Raw genomic sequence first — 22,128 nt, 5'->3', positions numbered from 1 at the left:
AGTGCACTCCCGCAGATCAAAACAAGTTCGATATAACACGGTTTCACCTATAACGCAGTAAGATTTTTTTGACTCCCAAGGACAGTGTTATATCGGGGTAGAAGTGTACTCCTTTGGCCCCAAGTATTAGAGTGTTTCTGAGGAATCACACCTCTATTACCTGAGTTAAGAGACAGGCTATCACCCGTTTGTCAAAATAATATTTCTGCTTCCACTTCTGATTTTCTTTCATCTTCTGTATGGTTTCATTGTTATGAGATTTCAGCAAGTTCTCAGTAATTGGTAAATTAGATCTGATCCTTCTTCCGATTAACAGCTGAGGTGGAGAAAAGTCATTCTCCAGAGGTGTACTTCGGTAAATCAATACAGCTTTATACCAATCATCCCCACTGTCAAAAGTCTTTTGCATAAGGTTCTTTACTATCTGTAGACCTTTCCACAAGTCCATTTGATGGGGGGTAATTTGGCCTTGATGTTTTGTGATGAAAACCCCAATCTATGGCAAATTGCCTAAAATCTGCACTGGAAAATTGCAGCCCACTATCGCTAAAGACTTTATCTGGCATTCCCTCTCTGGAGAAGATTCCCTTCATGCCGGCTATCACTGACTTACTGTTAGTACTGTGCAGTGTGCAAATTTCTGGATACAGAGAATAATAATTTGTGACTGTTAAATAATTATTTGATCACCAGGTAAATAAGTCAGTGACGACCTTTCTCATAAGGCCTTTGTGGAACTGCATGAGGTCTCAGTGACTCTGCTTGTTGGCATGGCTTGTATTTCAAGCAGGAAAAGGAGTTTCCTACCAGATTAGTGATGTCATGATTGATCCGCGGCCAATACAGCGCACCTCTTGCGCATTGTTTGCACTTCTCAATTCCTAAATGACCCTCGTGGGTCTTCTGTAGCATTTCTTTTTGGAGACTCATTGGAAATACAACCTTACTGCCCTTGAAAATCACCCCATCTATCACAGTAAATTCATGTCAGCAATTCCAATAGTCTCTTATACATGTAACTTGTAACTTCTTATTGCATAAGTAACTGCTTATTTTTTCAAGCTACCCTTTAATTATTACTTCTTTAAGGATCCCCAATGATTCATCTTTCTCCATTTCCTCTTATTTGTTGTAGTTTCCTGTTAGCTATGGGAATTGACTTTATAATCCGATCTACATAGGCTTTCATCTCTGTCTCTAGTCTTCTCTGGTTTTGTGGAAGCCACTGCTCTGGAAAGTGCATCTGCAGTGAACCTGAATTTAGCGGACATGTAGATCACAACCAACTCATACTTTTGCAACTTTGTCATCATTCTTTGAATCCATAAAGTACAGTCATTTAGCGGTTTGCTAAATAACACTATCAGGGTCTTGTGGTCTGTTTCAACTTCCACTGTCTGTCCATAAATATACTGATCGAATCTCTCACAGGACAACAATATTCCTAAAAGCTCCTTCTTGATATGTTCACATCAGGTTTCTGCCTGTCAGTCAGTCATTTGGATGCATGCTACTGGTTGCCAACAGTCCTCATGCTTCTGTAAAATCACTGTACCTAACCCAGACTGTGAAGAATCTGCTGAAATTTTAATAGACCTTCCAGGTGCATAGAACTTCAACACAGCTTCTTGTATCAGTTGTTGTTTTAAACCTTCCCATGATTCTTCCTCTTCTGCACCCCAGTACCATTCATTTTTATTCCCTAGGAGTTTTCTTAAAGCTGCTGCTTTGTTGATAGATTAAGTATGAATTTACTGAGGTAATAACCACTCCTCGGAACCCTTGGACAACTTTCTTTGACTGGGGATGTGGCATCAGTTCAATGGCTGAAATCCTCATCTTATCAGGTTTTACATCTTTGTTGGAAATAATATCCACAACAAAAGTCAGTTCTGTAACCCCTAAAACACTTCTCCCTATTTAGATTGAGGTTTGCAGTTCTAGTTGCGACTAGGACTTCTCAAAGTCTACGATCACGCTCCTCTTTCGTTGAGCCCCAGACGATTATGTCATTAATATGTCCATAGATCATATGTATGGTTTTGTGGTTCACTTCTGGTGCTGAAGCTATGCCGAAGGGTAAGTGTGAGAATCTGTATCTTACAAATGTGCATAGTTTGGAACCTTCTTCAGTTAATTGTAGCTGCCAAAAATGTGGGGATGCATCCAATTTATTAAAATATTGAGCCATAATCTCTTCTCTGCTTGGTAGTTTGAAATGTTCTCTTTTTATAGCCTTGTTGAAGTCTCAGGGATCTAAGCATATACATAGCTGGCCATTACTTTTCTCCACAATGATGAGGGAGCTCAACCATTCTGTTGGCTCCTCAAATTTTTGTATTACTTGCATTGCTTCCATGCTTGCAAGCTCAGCCTTGAGTTTATCATGGAGTGCAAATGGCACCTTTCTATATGGATGGATAACTGGAGGTACCTGCCGGATTGTATGTTCACCTTGCAAGCAACCCAAACCTTGAAACAGATAATGATATTCCTGAAAAGAGTGCCTCATAGCAAAGTTCAGTATGCTCTTGTAGTGAGAGCACACGTTTTACCAGATTGAATTTCTCACATGCGGCCAGGCCTAAAATTGGTGTCGCCTCCTTTGCCACTCAAAATACACACACAAACTTCTGTGCCTGGTGCTCCATGTGCTTTTCTGGTACCTCCCTTTGTCTCTGCTTTCAGTTGCAAATGCAGGAGTTAACTTCAAAATGATTGCAGTTTCCTTCTCATTCAGCCCTTCTGATGCCGTGTGACGATCTTGGGGTTCATTAAATAACAAACCAGTGAATGAGAACAGAATAAAATGTTAATAAAACAAACTAGAGAGCATTTCTGGTGAACTGCTGCACACAGCCATGTGGTGGTCTCAACCCCTGCCTCTAGGGCACATCTCCAAATTCCCAAACTCAAAACACAGTCCCTTATGAGGGAGCATCTCCAAATCAGTCTTTCATAAACAATCTCTACACATGGTACGATCACACCTTAAATACTGCATGCAATTCTGGTCACGCCTTCTCAAAAAAGGTATATTAAAACTGGAAGAGGTACATAGAAGGGCAACAAAAATGATTAGAGTATGGAATGGCTTCTATATGAGGAGAGATTAAAAAAGATTGAGACTGTTCATCTTAGAAAAGAGGCAATAAAGGGGGATATGATAGAGGTCTATACAATCATAAATGTTGAGGAGAAAGTGAATAAGGAAGTGTTTTTTACCCCTTCACGTAATACAAGAACCGGGAGTCACCCAATGAAATCGATAGGCAGTGGGTTTAAAGCAAACAAAAGGAAGTACTTCTTCACATAACTCAGTTAATCTTTGGAACTAGTTGCCAGAGAATGTTGTGAAGGACAAAAGTATGACTGGGTTCAAAAAAGAATTTAGATAAATTCATGGAATTTGATAAATCCATCAATGGCTATTAGCCAAAATGGCTAGGGCTGCAACCCCATACTGTGTGTGTCCCTAACCCTCTGTTTGCCAGATGTTGGGACTGGATGACAGGGGATGGATCACTTGATTGCCTTGTTCTGTTGATTTCCTCTGAAGCGTCTGGCATTGGCCATTGTCAGAAGTCAGGACACTGGGCTAGATAGACCATTGGTCTGATCCAGTGTGGCCACTCATATGTTCTTATGGATGTCTGGGATTGGAAATCTTTCATTTAACTTGTAGACAGTCTAAGTTTTGTTAAAAATTATTATAGGAAGACCAGGCCAATGTTATGTGGGATTTTTTATTTTTTTTATTTTTTGCAGCAAGTGTACTGTGCTACAGTTCCAATTTTAGAAGCACAAATCAAACAGTTCCAATTTTAGAAGCATAAATCAAATACAAATAGCAATAATATTAGTAATAATGCCAACAAAGTTTATCTGTGTGCTGCGGAAGGCTCAGGGTAGACTGCTAGAGGGTGTATTGTAAGGACATCCGTCTATTTATTGTCAGTATTGACGAGTAATTAAGGAAACAATAACTGGAACTGCAGATACAAAGACGGGCTCTGTGAGTTTTCCTGGTGCTTCCTTTCAAGTTGCTGTGCAGTGGGAAGCAGGTAAAAGAATAGCTGTTAAACAACACAGTAGTAATTGCTAAATTTGTTCTGGCATTGTTAGATGGGAATTGGGGAAGAACAAATGAGTATGGTTTTTGAATAGAGAGTAGAAATAATAAAGAGTAACCCAGATCCAAAACTCCAAAAACTCTTTTTTTGGGGTGGGAGGGGGTTCAGAATCCAGATTAAAAATTTCTCTGTAAATATCTGTAATGGGCCAAACCGAAACACTGCCTGTGAACACTTCAAAATGAAGGCTGTTTAGTATAGGGACTGAAATTTTACAGCTCCAGCTCATCCCTAGCCTTGATCCCCCATTGAAGGCTCCAGGAACCACTGCTATGCAAATAATAAACAAAAATGATCTCTGACAGAGATGGATAAATAATATAATTTGAAAACAGAGTGCAAAAGCTCTGTTAAAAATCTAAGTAATTACTGGTAATGAAATGTATCTTCTGTAGTTTATTTTTGGCAGTGTGGCTTAAGAGCTAGAATCAGGACTCCTGGATTCTATTCCTGACTGCTAGTGATTTGCTCTGTTACCATGGGCACGTCACTTAAATTGTCTATACCTCAATTAACCCATCTACATAATGTATATAATGGTAAGCTTAAGAATACTGCTGTGAGGAAATGTTTGTAAAATGCTTTGGAATCTTCTGAGGAAAGGCATTACATATGCACATCGTTTCAATAAAGCCTCTATATTAGGTGTTTTTGATTGTTTTTTAATGATATAGATATGCATTACAAGGGAGTGCAATTATGGCACTTACTCTCACAGCTATAATGTCCATAGATTGTTTGGTGATTATTAAGCTTTAAGAATCAGTATTCTTAAAGCACGTTCCCTCGGCCCACACCGCTTTCCAGAGCCCCCATTGGCCTGGAACGGCGAACCGTGGTGAATAGGAGCTGCGATTGGCCGAACCTGCAGACGCTGCAGGTAAACAAACCGTCCTGGCCTGCCAGCGGATTTCCCTGACGGGCCGCATACCAAAGGTTGCCGATCCCTGGTATAGAGCCTTTACTGTACAATTAAATGTCTGAAATGCCACATTAACTTTTAAAAATGTGTATTTCTTTTAGTGGGTAGGGTTTGTAGCTCTGTTTATTGTACATCCTTGCTCCCCAGGTGCTAAACATTAACTAATTGATCTTATCCTTTGCCTTGTTGCCTCATCCATGCACAGCAGAAAACCTAATATTCTGCAAATTGTGTGGAGGAAAGAGTAGGTTAGAGACTGTCCCTTGTCACTTGATATTTGAGTGCTCCTTCATGTGCCATATATTAGTTTTATTTTCTGCCATGACACTTAGCTATGAGGAAAGAACTCTCCAGAGTGTCTTAAAAGACAACTTCTATTAAAGATGAAAAGAGTTAAGCAAAATGCAGCCAGTAGATCTCACAGCTAGAAGGAAAAATAATATACACCAGTGTCTCAGTAGCTTTAATAGGAAAGGGAGAGAGGCATGAGAGTGCGGAGTCCAAGACTTAGTTCCATTGCAAGGATTTTTGATAGAGGATTAGATAAACAACAGAAGTTAAGTGGGGAAAAGGAAAAGGGGCTGGGATGGGGGAGGGGAGAGTGAGAGTATGTGTTTATAGTAAAGCTCCTCAATACAGTACCTGGAAAACCATCATAGAAAAATGATAATAATACTTAGCTTTTACATAATGATTTTCTCCATAGATCTCAAAGAGGTTTATAAAGAAGGGTAAGTATTGTTAGCCCCGTTCTCTAGGTTGGTAAATTGAGGCTCAGTGAGTCACCAAAAGTCACCCAACAATGTGTGGTAGAATTGAGAATAGAATTCAGCTCTCCTAATGCCCGCCCCTGTGCTTTAACCAATAGACTGTGCTGCCTCCCAAGATACAAAAGGGCAGAATTTTCAAAAGCTAATTTTTCCCATTTGCAGGAGCAATTTTGTGGGCACAAATTAGACCTGCAAAAAGGAATGCTGGGCTAGGGTTTGGCTGAAACTTTAAGCCAGATGTTCAGTACTGGTCTGTTGGGTACAAGTTATGGAAAATCCAGCGTTCTTAAGCATTGCAAAAGTAATTTCTTATGAATATATACGCTGTTATGAATTTTCCTGAATAAGCAGTGTTGGTGAAGTCTGATGGGGTTTTGCTATTTATCCAGGCCTACAGCCATACCAGCCTGGGCTGTGTTTTGGCCTACTTAGGATTTGGATGGGAGACCACCAAGCAGAATGCTGGTGCTGCAAGAAGTGATGTTGGGGACTCAGTACGTGGCACTGCTCCCTCAGGCTTGGTGTTGAAGTCCAAGTCTGGTATTAAGTGTACTGCACTGCTGGCTTTGGGCTGCGATATAAATTAGATTCTGACCAGTTGTGATCTTTAATGGACTGATGGCACTCATTGCAAGAGCTGAGGCTCAGGAAAAGCTCACTCTTTTATCCAAATTCCAAATGCTGATCATTACATTTCACTTATCTAAATCCCTCATGCCTTTTCAGCTGTGTCCATTACTTTCATCTTCTGAAAACACTGATGTGGCTGCTGCAGAATGTCTGTGATGGTTCCATCCCATAAGTGGTTGCATTTCAGCCTTGGGCATGAATGTGTGTGCAGGTGTAACTCACTAAACTTTGATTTCAGTACACAAGCACTTTGGGGTGCTTGTTGGGTAGAAAAGATGCTCTATAAACACAGGCCTCGTAAAAATATCTAGTACTGCAAGTGCCCTGGTCCTTGTTATAATGCTGATTAGTCCCTAGGACAGCTATTCCACTTCCTCTCCTTTTCTTCTTTTCTGACTCCCTGTGTGGACATGTAGTCCCTGTGCCAAATTTCCAATAAGTATTCTGCTCCAAATTCTTAGGAAGAGAATATATCGGTACTAAAACACTTAATTGCTTGATCTAACGTATGGCACTGTGCCTGTTTAAATTACACGAGTGGTGGAGATGCACAGTGTGTGTACTATACAAGGGAATGGTCTGAAATTTGTTCTTTCTCCATAGGATAACTTAAAAGGTTAGGCCCGGTTGTGTTGTCTTTCACTTGCCTCTTTAAATGGACAGCCTTCTGTAAGCTGGCTCTTTTGGGAGATATCACACCTCAGTATATGGCCTTTTTTGTGCACCTTAACTTATCTATTAGCACTTGATCTGGGTGCCTGAATAGACATGGGATGTGTAAGGTCATTCTTTATATCCTGTTCTCTTTCACATATGGTTCCCAAGGGGATTCCTGCAGCAGACTTTATGGAAATAATAAGTATTTCATCAGGACTTCATGTATATCTTGATTGTAATTTGAAGACATTCTCTAGAGCTGTTTTTATAATTTCTGCAGTGGATCATAGTGTGAAAACAAAGATAAACATTATCTTTCATATTAATCAGCAATATGATTAAATAACTACAAGAGCTGCTTGCTGCTTGGCTACAGAAAGTAATCCAAGTGTGGTACCACAACGGACATCCCCAACAGATTGAGTCTCTTTGCTATACAGTCAAACCATATATTTAGGACACATTTACGTTTTAAATTTACAGTTGCAACTATTGTGCTCCTGAGCAATTGGTTTGTCTCAGATCCTGCTTCAGAATTTAGAGATGCATTTTCAGAAACGAATGGGATTTTAGCAGCATAACTCCCATGATGGGATTTGTGCTGCTAACTCAGGCTGCACTGCTACTGAAAACGTAAGGGTTCATTATCACTGCTTAGAAAGTCCAGTGGGAATATAGATGTTCATTGGCATTTATGATTGCCTGGAGTTTGCTGCTTTTGTTATGAAGAAATGCAACCGGTCATTGTGCTGATCTCTGTACAGAGAACACAATCTATTGTTTAGAGCTAAGAGACCTGCATTCTAATTCCTGGCTCTGCTACTGACTAGCTGTATAACTTTGTGCCATATTCTAGAGATAATCCTGGGACAGGGCAGTTATGTGCCACCCCTTGTGACACAATCTGTCTCGTAACCGCTCTCTGCTTCGGTTTCTCCATTTGTACGAGTATAATAAGTATTGATTAATAGGTGTGTTGCCAGACCAAATGTTTGTAAAGTACTTTGAGATACTTGGATGAAAGGTGTGATACAAGTGTAAATTATTAACAATAAAATGATTAATACTAGGCTCATACTCATAAAATAATGACTTTAGAGTGACAGGCTTTTGTATAATGGGCCCAATCCAGTGAATGATCCATCTTCAGAACTCCCTTTGACTTTGGTGGAATGCTTGTAAGGTTGGGCCCAAAGGTGTCAGCACTGTAACTTACTGCATCTTTACTTATTTTAATCTTAATAGAGGTACAGACATTAAATTGAGCATCTCTTGGCACTGTTGCAGAATGTGTCTCTGTGTGCTCTCCACTGATGGTCTCTGGGTCAGATCCCACACTCCTTATTCAGGAAATCTGGCCAGTGAAGTTGGGAGATTTACTCGTATAAAAGTGTTCAGATCTGCAGCCCGTGGATACACTGGAAAACTGGTGAGCAGAATGGGTAAAATCCTAGTGCCACTGAAGTCAGTGGCAAAACTCCCAGTGACCTCAGTGGAACCAGGATTTCACTCCCTAGGCATGTGGAACATGCACATGAATGTATCTCGTGTTTTAAGTTCACAGGTTGATTTTTAGAACATATGGGTTTTGCTCTAGAGCCTACATTTTATTTTGGTTCATTGATATCCTTCTTGGTGTCATCATTAAGGATTAGCAGAAACCTTGATTCTAATCCCATTCTTATTCACAAAGAACAGAGTTACAATTTTAATTGTACGTTTTAAATGTTTTCCTTCTTCATCTTTTGTGTTTTGAAATTCTGCATTTCAAAAGCAGGATCATTGTTGTTTGGCACATTAAAGCATGTCTCTTTAACGGATTTTCCTTTTAATGAGGAAACATGGAATTAAGGGGGAAAACAAATCTGTCTTGAAGGGATTCTCTTTTATCTAACAGTTTTCAGTGCAGCCAATGGTAGAGAGTCTTGCACTCATCTGATTTGCAGTCTATTGGAATGTCATTTTTCTGTATTGGATAACTTGTTAGCGTACAAAACATCACTTTCATAAATGTTATCACCAGCAAAGCCCATCTGGTCCTGCTAGTGACAAGGGGATGATTTTAGGTTTTTATGATGTCAGTGAGATTTCAGCAGTCTTGGACTCATCTGCCAAGCTGTTGGAAAAAAAGTTAAAATTATAATTGGAACTCTGTTGGGGGAGAAATTAAATGAATATCTTGCCAACCATATTTCTGCCCATATTTCCTTCGATTAGTCTCCTGATGGTATGTCCTTATGAAATCTGATTAGAATGAAATGACTTGATTTGTTAAACAGGCAGTGATGACAATGAACATCTGTTTTACTGCTCTAAATTGCATTGAGCTCATAGTAACATTGTCCTTTCTTGATATTACTTTATACAGAGCAGCACAGAAGCTTAACCTGTCCTCGAAGAGAAAGAAGTACCATCCGCCCCTGCCACGCTCTCACGACTTCTCTGTCTATGCCACCAACTTTAGTGGCATACTGCAGTTATGCTCTCCCCCAGCACCGCCATGCCTTTTGAGAGCGGTGTCAAAAATCAAGGACAACCCTGGCATTGGAAAGGTAATTGGAGATCTCAGTCTCTTTACAATTTCCTAGCTAACTTTAAAGAGCCATAAATTTTAAAGCATAGAGGCAGGGATTGGGTGGCTCAGGGGAGTGGTGCTGGGATACAGAGTCTTGCACATCTGTTTAGAGGTGACTGCGAGTTGACTCTTGGGTGGCCTATAAAAATGAGTCAATGGTCTCTGTCCAGATTCCAGTGGACAAGTGTCAACTTCATAAAGGTGAAAGGAATAAGTGAGAGGAGAAACAGGCCTTCAGCCTCCAGCCATGGACATCTGGCATCTTTTACAAGTGCTAAATTGTAAATTTTGCACTAATTTTACTTAAACAGAATCAATTAAAATGTAAGACAATTATTTAGTTTTATGTACATTTCTGACATGTTAAAAGCACAAGCTACAGTGTCTGAATACTTATTTACATAGGTTACAAGAGATTAATATTTCAAGATGGACCTAACGTGCAGAGGAGAGTTAAAAATGCACCTCAAGTAACCATTCAAATCAACATTAACATAAATAAATTGTCTGCCTAAGTACTTTTAAATGATACTCAGTTGTATTGTATTCTGTTAAATCAGTGAGTTGAAGGAGATAAAGGTTCTTGCCCTTGTATTTTTGCTAAATGGAAGGGAAATGACTGCAGCTTTACCCTTCTATGAGACAGGTCTTTTAAGAGGCTGGACATGTTACAAATGTGAATATGATTTCTGCCCCTGATTTTTTTCCATATATTTGATAAGAAGCTGGCAGATGAATTTTTGAATGCAATAAACTAGCAAGTAGTTTAGTACCTCTTAGCTGGGAGTCAGTGCCGAGGGAAGGGAGAATTTAAGAGTCTGTTTCTACATGCAACATTTGCAACACATGCCCTTTACCCTGTCTGCCTCTTCTCCTGCAGACTTAGGGCTAAGTTGTGGCATTAAGCCACATCCTTGTGATAGGGAATAGCGCAGAGTTATGTTGCCTCTGGGGGAGCTCAGCAAGATATTCTGTTTTATAAAATACATACATCCGAAGAAGGGGGTATTCACCCATGAAAGCTCATGCTCCTATACGTCTGTTAGTCTATAAGGTGCCACAGGACTCCTTGCTGCTTTTACAGATCCAGACTAACACGGCTACCCCTCTGATACTTATAAAATAGTGTCCCTAGAGCTCGCAAATGCTCATGGGGGCTGTTTCTGTGCACCTTAAAGGGCTTCAGACTGTGCACTCTCCCATAGCTGGCCAAATCTGACAATGGCCCTGCCTTCCTCCCATCCCTTTTGGTGGAGCTGGTAGTATTAACTACGACTAGTCATTTTGCTGAGGGGAGTTCTGTTTTGTCCAGTATCCTCAAATAGATAATCCAAATATAACTCATGATCATATACAGGATTCCAGATCAGTAAAATGTCAGGGAAATCCTGCATTTAAGATAATCTTGTACAGACCACTTTTCTGTCCACTTTTCTGGAGCAGAGCGGGGGGCAGTAGGGTGACCAGATGTCCCAATTTTATAGGGACAGTCCCAATTTTGGGGGCTTTTTCTTGTATAGCCAACTATTACCTCCCACCCCCGTCCCGATTTTTTACACTTGCCATCTGGTCACCCTAGGGGGCAGCTAATCAAAGAGCAAAACCCTGATCAGCGGCGGCTCCAGGCACCAGCACTCCAAGCGCATGCCTGGGGCGGCAAGCTGTGTGGGGCACCCTGCCAGTCCCTGCGAGGGCGGCAGTCAGGCAGCCTTCGGCGGCTGCCTGCGGGAGGTCCGCTGGTCCCGCAGATTCGGTGGCAATTCGGCGGCGGGGACGCCGAATCCACGGGACTGGGGACCTCCCGCAGGCATGCCGCCAAAGGCAGCCTGCCTGCCGTGCTTAGGGCGGCAAAAAAGCTAAAGCCGTCCCTGACCCTGATAGAAAACAGCAGACCCTGCTAGAAAGCTGGACCATTCTGCATAGAACTAGACTGAGCTCTAATATTTAGGATCTTGGGCTTCTTCTAACAAGGGAAGTATGTAACACACTGGCAAAGTGTGTCATATTCCCCTATAGTAACTGGTACTGTAGATTCTAAAAGATAACATTCTGCTACAGCCACCTACTCATGGAGTTACACCTTTAGCTGAATGGTAGGGTCCTGTGGTGCAGCGTTGAAGGCCTGGGTTTAGAAACCTTGGTCGTGCAGAAGGCAATTATACCAGTCTCTCTGGCCCTTGATTTTTAATCTGGCAGTATCCCTTTAAGCCAGTGGTCTCCAGCCTTTTTACGCACAAGATCACTTTTTGAATTTAAGTAGAACCCAGGATCTACCCTGCCCCACTCACACCATCCCCCCCTCCCTCCATCACTCACTCTCCCCCACCTTCACTCACTTTCACTGGGCTGGGGCAGGGGTTTGGAGTGTGGGAGGGGGTGTGGTCTTTGGGCTGGGGGTGGGTCGGGCCAAGGGGTTCGGAGTGTGGGAGGGGGCTCCGGGCTGAGCCTGGGGCAGGGGGTTGGGGTACAGGAGGGGATGAGTGGTGCAAACTCTTGGAGGCTCCTTGCTTGCCCCAGCCCCACGCTGTACCCAGAAGCGGCCAGCATACTCCTGCGGCCCCTGGGGAGGGGAGAGGGGGGCATGTGTCTCTGCACGCTGCCCCTCTGCAGGTACCACCCCCGCAGCTCCCATTGGCCGCACTTCCCTGTTCCTGGCCAATGGGAACTGCGGGGGTGCTGCTTGCAGGCAGGCGCAGCACGCGAAGACCCTTGCCTCCCCTCCCTCCCAGGGGCCTCAGAGGCATGCTGGCCGCTTCCGAGAGTGGCGTGGGGTCGAGGCTGGCAGGGGGCCTGCCTTAGCCCCGCTGCACCGCTGGACTTTTAGCGGCTGGTGACCACTGCTTTAGGCATTGCTGTAAAGCAGTCCTTCACTGTGAAAAATACTTTTTAAAAAAAATCTTTAAAACAAAAATACCTTAGCTGCTTGTAAAAATCATGATTCTGCATAAAGGATGCCTCATTTAACTTAATGATAATAGTCATTGGGCAGAGGAAAAGAATCAGCACATGTATGTGCTATAACACTTTACGTTTATATCTCCACCCTTCCATATCAAAATGATAATGAGCAAGTAGTCTTTGGTGGCGTTTATCCCAATGCTCTTCCTTTATATTTTTCCCTTTCACCTGCTAGTTCTTTGTGGGTGGCATCTACAGCCTCAGGCTGATAGAGTTTTCTGGTGATGCTGACAGCAATGGGAATAAATAACCATTTGTTTCTCCCTCATTACTTTAAATATCAATGCAGTTAACAAACAACAAAAGTTGGCAGATGCCTGTAACTTCTCTGTTAACTGAAGAATCCTGTCTCCTCTTGCCATCATTGAACTTAATACTCTTCCCGCTCATCATTGACTTCTGCTTTTTCTTGCGGTCTGGAGAATAATACCAGATGGCTCACTCACACAGGGGATATGCTTTGCAGAAGCTGGACTCTGGCATATATTTTTCTTACTGGAACATCCAACATCTGTGTTTGTGGCTGGCTCCCTACTTTCTTTGATAGTTCCAGAGTCAGCTGTGTGCCTGGCCTCATTGCTGGCTGTGGTTCTGTGTATGTGGCTACATTGGGTTAGGCAGCTGCTGGAGCAGCGCTTTACTTCCCCACCCCCAATTTGGTGCTATTTTGTTTCGTACTGTTAGTCTTGACTGAGTTGCCTTTTGGTCTTTTAACTTCAGTGGTTGTTGAGGGTGCCGAGTACCTTCCAAGAGGTGCTCCGTACATTGCAAGATCCCACCCACAGTGGATAAGATGCATCTGTAAGTTGAAAACCAAATGTTTGCATTTCAGGCTGAATAATTTAAACACAAGCCAGACGTGTACAGAAAAGGCCAACTCCCTGCATGGGGAGTGTCCTATAACAGACCAATGTGAATTTTCACTGGGGAAAGTAATGTGCAAAACCTATGTTTCCCTTACAAACAAAAAAAAAAAAACCACTATTAGAAGCCCTGTAATACTATGATCAGAATGTTAGCAACGTAATATTAAATTGTAATATCTGTATTGTGGTCTTTGATGGAAAGCTAATAGGAGTTCTGTGTGGAAGGTACAGGTTCAAGATTGGACCCATTATTTACATGATTCAATGAAAACAGTGTGGCTAAAACTTTTGATTTTAGATCGATTCTCAGAAATTAGAGATGGAAAACAGACCTACAAGCTCTAGTCCACGTTCCCTGACTTCCCCCAGGTTCCAGTGCAATATTCTGCCATACAGTACATTTTTGCTTTGATATTAAGTCGTGTAACAGTATAGACAGATCATATTCAGCACTGACCTCAGTGGGAGTTCTGTGTTCAGAATGTGTAGTAGGAATCTGCATATGCGGGTCAAAGGGGACAGGCAAATGTTGCTTTGAATATAGAACGCTAATTCAACTAGCATAGAAATTACAGCTACTTGTAGGGCGGAACATGGCTGTCATTTGGCACTGATAGTACCCATTGATATTTAGGAGGCAAAATGATTCTTTGCTTCTCCAGCTGAAACCACAGGAGGACATTTTAAGGTAGGGAAAATGGGGCAGATCATCCACGATGAAGTCATTGTGGCTAAACCAGGGATGAATTTGATGCATTGTAATTACCTAATTCGTCCAGGTCAAACCATCCCTGCCCTTCAGTGACCTCAAGTAGCCAGGGCTTTGGTTTTATGTCTCATCCAAAACACATCAACATAGGTTCCTCTAGCACCATTCTAGAGTATTTTTAATTCTGATTTTCCCACATCAGTTGTGCAGCACCTGTGTTTTTTCTTTGTAGGCATGTCTTCCCACTGTGGACCATGCCTGACCTTGCTATAGCTAATGAGTTCAGGCGAGACCACAGTTCAAGGTGTTGCTACTGTGATGCCGTCTTAGCATTCACCGTGAGAGCTGCAGTGTAAGAAATGCTGTTGACTATAATTTACGAAGAAACACTTTAATAATTACAAAACATATCTGCTTCTTTGCTGCAGACACTAAGAAGAATCAGCTGCTTTGGTCTTATGAACAGCATGGAATCTAAACATATGTTCTTCAGTGAATCAAGCACATAATAATTAAATGACGGTCATTCATTGTATTTTTTGCTTAGTATTTTTTGCCTGGTGAGATACTTCTGAGAAAGGACAGAAAGAACTAAAGAAACATATTACAAGTTGCAAGAATTTGTGCCCCCCCAAGTGTATGTATCTCTAAATTATCTTGTCAGATGAAATTTAGCTCTGTGATTGAGCTAGGAGAAAGGTTAGCTTTTTAAACTTCAAAACTGTAGGGGGTTGCAGGAGTACTGGAAAGGTAGTAATGGTTCACATTAGCATATTTATCACTGTTACAGCAAAATGTACTGTACCCCAAGATGGTTAAAAAAAAAATTAAATAGATAATTTAATATCAACATCTGGACTTTAAATTCCTTGTTTGATTGTGTATTTCCAAAACTGACCCATATTTTATGTCATGCCTAACATGGAAAATCCCTGGTGGCTGAGGCCTCAATTCAGCAAAGTGCTTAAGCATGTACTTATCTTTAAGTGGGTGCTTAAGTCCCATTCATTGGCTTCAAAGTTAAGCTTGTGTTTATGTGTAATCATGAATAGGGGTGCTTCCTGAATTGGGGCTTCAGTCAGTGGGACTTAAGCAGCGACTTAAATTAAGCACATGCTTAAGTGCTTTGCTTAATGAAAGCTTGAATGTCTATCTTAGGTTTTTCTATACTGACTGTCGTATTGCAGAATCTAACTGCTTGGGCCCATCATTCATGACTGAGCAGGGTCCTTTTGCTGGTTGGCTTGATGGAGTTTCTGGAGAGGGGGAGAGGTTCCCCAAACCTTGGAAGCTCAGCAAAACCACTGATCTTATGTGAGCATGTGTGTGTGGAGAATTAGGTGAGAAGCCCAGAGTGCTGAGTAAGCTGTGTTAGCTCAGTTTAGGTGCAGAATGAGAGGCAGCTGTTGAGAATTTGGCCTAAAGGTTGAGATTTTCTTTCAGCCCAACTACATTGCTCCTATTCACATGAGTGGGAGTTCTGCTATGGACTGATGGGAATATGTGGGCTTTGTGTGGATTGAATATAGTACTACTTGTAAATTATTTATTAAAGCAAATTTCAAATACTTTAAAAAGCATTTTAATTTCTGTTTTGTCTTCATTGTCTCCAGTGTTCTCTAAGGGGAAACCAGCCCAGATACAGAGACACGTGCTAGCTCTGCTCAACCTAGCCCACTATTAATAGCCGTGCGGACTTTGTGGTACAGGCAGTGACGTGGGCCAACTGCCTGAGTACAAGCCCGACCCACTGGCAGCTAGCCTGTGCTGCTGTCCATGCCGCAACATCCACACTTCTCTTTTTAAAGCGCTATGTTAAGCAGAGAGAGCGCGTGTCTGTCTACCCAGTCCGGGAGGCACTCCCCTGGTTGCAGCATAGACATTGCCTTAGGAGCATCTTTTGTTCCATTCCAAAACCATCTATTCTCCCTGTTCATCGGCCTTTCAGTTGGAGCATGTGAATCTGTCCCAGAATGCAAATCCCCAATTTTACATCTAAATATTTTGTTTAGAGATAGATGGCCCAATATGTTTCTGTACTACAGTGTAAAATTTTACGCATTGCCATAGGTGCTAACAAGTGGCTTGAATTTTCAATAATGTCAGGTGGAGGAAAAATTTAAACTTTCTTAAGTTCTAACGGAAGGGTTTCCTTGGGACCTATGTTTAGTATAATAAGCAATCATCTACTCTTCCCAGGCACAAAAAATCCCATTGCAAATGGCATACTGTATTCTGAACAGAACTTCATTCAATACTGAAAAATGTTATGTAGCAAATTATATATCTTACCCATGAATCTGCCTGAAAACACCAGAGTCCAAATCATTTAGTTGAATCCTGCTTAAAAGGCAATGATCCTATGCAGTATGATTCTTTTAACTGAATCATTTTTGTGGTCTCACTGGGTGTTATTAAATTTAATGTCAGAATAGTGGGAAAGATGTCTGAAAGCCATTTAATATTGTCACTGGAAAGAAGTTAGATTATGCTCAATTTCTGACATTAATGTGCTACTTAAGATAATTTATCATATTGTGGTATTAAAAAGACATCCTTTTTACAGTGGCTGCTGCATAGCATTCTAATTTGTTATTTTTCTTTAGTGTGGTAGGAAGCCTTTTTCATGCAAAATGTTTTTTCCGGGGTTCTTTTCAACACACTCTTTATAATACTGCATCACTTACAAGAGCAACTTTAAGTGCTTGTCTCTTCCAAAGATCTTGTCAATTTTTTTATGTTAGAATGACAGAATTCTTCTATATGAGACAATTGATGTGGAGCATTAAGAGGGAGAATTTGAATTCCCAAACTGGTGTCTTGGAAAGGCATATTCATATTTTCCTTCATTTTTTATTTGCTTTAGACATTTACTTTCATTTATATTTTTTCTGAACCTATAGTCAAGGTACCTCTAACATGATTTACTGATGATGTAGACTTTTCTTAAGTGTACAGTATACAGTATTCACTTGTTCTTACGATAGGTGGATGATGGATAACAAATAGGTACTTAATTTTGCCATCTTTATTGCTGCTTGTTCCTAATGACTAAAGTGTTATTTCCAATATACATCATATGTCTTACTAAAAAGTCTTCAGTCTATGTATGCAATTTTGTAGAACCCATGACATACAGATCCCTGCTGAAGGAACATATTAAACACAATGCAGAAATGTATATAAAAATACACTTCTTTCTTTTTTCCCATGTTTAAAAATGGAATAGTTTTGTGTAGTATCATCTGGGAATATAGAATCAATTCTTGCTTAATAGAGGCCATTTTCTAAGGAGTACAATATAGAAGTGCTTTTTTAGGTTCTCCCAAGGGAGCTAAATAGTTTATGCTAGCATAGCAGTTTTGCATATAAATTTGCTATATAATGGTAGTGGCAGTATATGAAAGGCTTGTAAGAACTACCCACAGTAAACCAATTTTGTAAGGGTTGTATATCTGTCAGTTACAATTAAATCCATGAAAAATATTGGCTCTGAACTAAGACTTTTGTAATTTCATTTACACAGTAGTTGAGAAATAAGCAATTTCATTGGAAAATGGCCAGTAATGAATTCTGTGTAATTTCTTGGTGAGAAATCTTAATTCAGAATGTTGTATATATAAATAACTTCATTCTATTAATTTGCTATAACCCACCATTCTGAAAACATTGAACAAATTAACTTCCTTTTCTGGACAGTGCCTGTTATGAATGCAAGTTCTCAGGGAATATATATTGACTGTTCAAATATGGTATAATGATGTTTATTGCTAAAGACCAAATTGCTTGTTCATTTTAAGGATTATGATACCGTGATCATGCCGCGCATCACCAACATTTCTAGAATAGATTCCAGTCTAATGCCAGTATAATTCCTGAAATATAGACCAATAAAATGTTCAAAGCTCATTTTAATAGCCAGGGCTGGAACTGCAAACTCATATACCAAAATGTTATAATTCTTTTTAGCATATGCTTCTTTGTTTTTCCTTCTTGTTTTGTTTAATTTTAAACTCAACATCTCTGTAGGCTCCAGTCCAACTAAGCACTGAAGCACATGCATAACTTTAAACATGTGAATATGGTAGATCCATTGACTTCAAAGGGATTATGCACATGTTTAAAGTTATGCATGTACTTAAATATTTTGCTGAATCGGAGTCTTAATTCCCTTTGTATTCACATTACCAATGAACAAACTGGTTATTCAGAGAATTAATGTTGTTTTTCCTTGTACATCGCCCTAAGGTTAAACGCGTGAAATATTTGGTACCTCTTACTGGTCATCTGGAAAAATAATGGCGTCGTTCTCTCCTGACTTGTATATTTTGTAGTCATTGCCTAAGGACACACTTGAAGTCTGTGGCAGACCTGGAAATGGAGTCCAGCATTCCTAGTTCTGTGTCTTAGCCATGATGCCGTCTTTCCTCCCTCTTTGATTTCAGTTCAGCCTTGCCATCTTGCTTGATCATGTGGCACAGTTCAGTGGGGTCATGAATATCTTCTTCCTCTGTTCTTTCCTATCTGTCCAATAAATCCTTTTTCATGACTGGCAGTGGGTAATTCTCTTCTATTCGATCTGTCTGTTACAATGCTCTTTAGGATTGTGTTATTGGCTGTGTTATCTCTTCCATCCCAGTTGGCACCTTTCTTTCTGAATTCACCTTTGGACATCACTTCTATTGGGATGAGAATGCCTGCACTGATGCATCTTCATCCTCAATTTCTACCAGCTTCATATCTCGTCAGCATACGACTTTGAGCTATCTTCCTTCAACTTAGAATATCCAAAATATATACCCTACTGATTGCTAAGATGAGCAGCCTCAGACAAAACTCCATCTCGACCCAGGGCACCAATCTCCTGTTCACTCCTACTTTCAGAAACCCTAGAGCTTTGACTTGACTTTTTCTTTCTTCTATGCCTGTTAATCTGCTACTGCCACGTAGAAATATTTCCCATGTTCAACACCGTCTTGACCACTCTTACCCACCATTCCTTTGTCTCAGTTGCTGTATTTCCTTTCTTTTGTGTCCTGCCTAACTTCCAGCTCCAGTCTGTTTCAAACACAAAGGAAAGTCTGGAAGTCAGAACACTGCCTTAGAGTTCTTTCTTGGATCCCTGTGCATTCTGGAATCAAGTACAGACTCTCCCTGATAAGCTTCAGGACACTTCATTGAATTGTCCCACTGCATGTGTTCAACCACATTGCTTCTATTTTCCAGCCCACTCTTTGGGTTTCTTGAATGTGGGGCTTTTTTCTGCTCCTCTTCCCTGTCTCTCCTCAAGCAGGTGGCAGATTCCTTTCCCTCTACACTTGAAAGAACCAACCTGACTTTCTTAGGAAACTGCCTCAAGACTCAGTTTTGCCCTCTGGTCTAAGACTCATAACTCTCCTACCTGCCATAAAACAAACAAATCACACTCCCAGAGCCTCCCTAATTCCCCATGTGTAACTGTTCTCTACATAATGTGACCTTGGTATCCTATTTCACTCTGTGGGTTCAGTCATGCCATTAAGGCACAGACCTGCATTGAGAACTATGCATAGCTACACAAAGTTCCCTCAGGCACTCCTCAGCATAGAGCAGGAACAGAGGAGTAGATGGGGCCCTACCTGGCCCTGTATCCGCGGATCTGATTAACCTGTGGATATGACCTACTCTTTAGAAAATGGCCCATACTGCAAAACTCAGGGATGTTTTGGATTCCTAGTTTTGGTTCAGAACTGTAAAATATGAGTCTGGTTCTGATCCACTCCAAGTTCAAGAATGTTCAGATCTAGAGTTTTGGTTCAGGCGTCTCTCTCCCAAAAGCATCAACAACATTTGGTTGTAGTGTCTATAACCATTCAAATGTGTTCATATGAAAGGCAGTATATCAGGCTATACGAGAGCTAGCATTGTCATCTACACGGGTGGGTTGTTTCTCTCTAACTCTATGGAGCTTGAATACTGAGCCGCTGTCAGCCTTTGTCTACTTACAAGTCTCCCTTAAATCTGTTGCTGTACATGCATAAAACAGCCTTTTTAACATTTTTTTTGCACACTTCAGCATCCTTCCACTTTATTTGCCCTTACGTGGTAGAAGTGAGTGAATTTCAGCTTGCAGATGTTTGCTTTGATAACCTTTCTTTTCCCTGACTCCTACAGTAGGTTGACAAATAGATAAATGTTAAGGAAAAAAAAACAAATCCCTGATTACTGTGAATCCTTCTCCCACCCCAGCCACTGACATTTACAGTCCCGCCCATCGTCGTGCATGGGGCAGTCACACCCTGACCTCATGCCACCCATTTCCAGGGCTTTCCAATTTATTTATTTATTTGTTTGTTAAATTCTTCATCTCCTGTGGCATATTCAGGATATGTTTATCATCTTCTTTTCCCAAACACTTTTGATTTTAATAGGATTTCCTTCAGCGATTCTGCTGACCTGATTCCCGCAGAAACATGAATTTGGAAAGTTCAGCAGTTTTAATATTAACCCATGGTGTTCAAAACCTACGAGATCAGAGCCAGTTCATTAACAAGATACTTGACTGATTTGCATGATACAGAAGGCTTCATGCTTAAAGAAAAATATGAGTTGTTATGTGGTTGTGTAGTGGTGTTTTATGTGTGTGTTTTATTTTAGGGTTGTTTGTAGAAATCAAATGAAGGTACAACCCCCAACCCCCTCCCAATTCTTATTCCTCGTGCAATCATTGCAACTGGCCACGTAGCCAATACTGACACCATCTCTCTCTAGATATATATTTGTATCCAACTTATAACTTTTTTTCCTACTCCGTGACACTGAAGAGAACAGTTAAATGTGATATGCCATACTTTTTATAAAGAGGAAGAAAGGAAAAGAGAAAGAAAGGAAGCCACTAGAAACGTTAAAACCTCAGCAGCATTACCATATGAGTGAAAATGTCAACATATGCTTCATTTAAAGGAATATAAAGTTGGCAAAATCACAGATTGTTCTATGTGTTCCTATAGGATAGGCTCTGAAACTGCAGCAACCTTTGTCTGCTGTTTGTGTGGTCATTGTGAGTACTGCAAGGGAGTGGGGTGTAAAATAGTTTTTTATGGGAATAAATTAGCATTCCCACATTATTTTTATTGTCCTCATCTTTGCTCAGGGGCTTGGCTCTTTCTCCTTGTTTGAGCCACTTTCTGGGGCCTGAAATGAGTTTCGGGAGCCAATATATCTTGTCTTTCTTGTCTTGTGTGTTTGTCTCTTCTGCTTTTTTCTCTGTCTGTTGTTGTTCTCTCCTTTTGTCTCCTCTTTTCTCTTTCAGACCAACTTCCTTCCCTTCCTACTTGTTCCCGCTATCCCATTTCTAGACTCACTGACTCTCTCATATTTTTACTATTCCATCCAGTGTGCTACTGGTAGTTAATATCTTTATAGCTAGACGAGAGCCCCATTATAGCCTCTATAGTGTACATCTAGGGTGTAATTCCAGAGCCTGAAATGAATGCTGGTGCACTTGACTCTAGTTAGTTTTAAATTAACTCACCTACTTGTTTGGTATGCAAGTCACTGCTGCACCAAGGTAGCATTAAATCACCGCTCTTGTGAAAATATTTAATTTTGTAAGTGAATAAATGCATTTGACTGTATTGCAGGTATGATTGCTCCATTTCTACATTTGCTCAGCCATCAGTGTGCATAACCAGGATTGCCCATTTATGGACTAAGGGATTAATGAATTATGAAAGTATGTATCTTGTGCTGAAAGATGGTACATCACATTTTTCCTAGTTAAAATTGCTGTATTTGTGCAGTTGCTTTCAAACTTCTGGTTTGTTTATGCATTTGCTTTACTTTTCTGGGTGGTGATGGCCTCAGGTAATGAAACGTGGATTTCTCCTTCACTCCAGTTGATTGGGCAGGCTATGACCTCATGATGTC

The 22,128-nt window shown here is 40.8% G+C and overlaps 1 protein-coding gene across 1 annotated transcript in view; it reads left to right on the top strand.

Annotated features, from left to right (window-relative positions):
* KIF26A (kinesin family member 26A) overlaps window positions 1–22,128 on the top strand; it is a 129,144-nt gene that overhangs the window by 85,467 nt on the left and 21,549 nt on the right. Inside the window, exon 5 of the mRNA XM_034768642.1 lies at window positions 9,481–9,664. Coding sequence (XP_034624533.1) covers window positions 9,481–9,664 — 184 coding nt within the window. The remainder of the gene's footprint in view (window positions 1–9,480; window positions 9,665–22,128) is intronic.

This window comes from Trachemys scripta, chromosome 4, assembly GCF_013100865.1.
Source record: "Trachemys scripta elegans isolate TJP31775 chromosome 4, CAS_Tse_1.0, whole genome shotgun sequence".
Classification (NCBI taxonomy): Eukaryota; Metazoa; Chordata; order Testudines; family Emydidae; genus Trachemys; species Trachemys scripta.
Note: the sequence above shows the minus strand (reverse complement) of the source record. Positions and strands in the feature narration are given on the sequence as shown.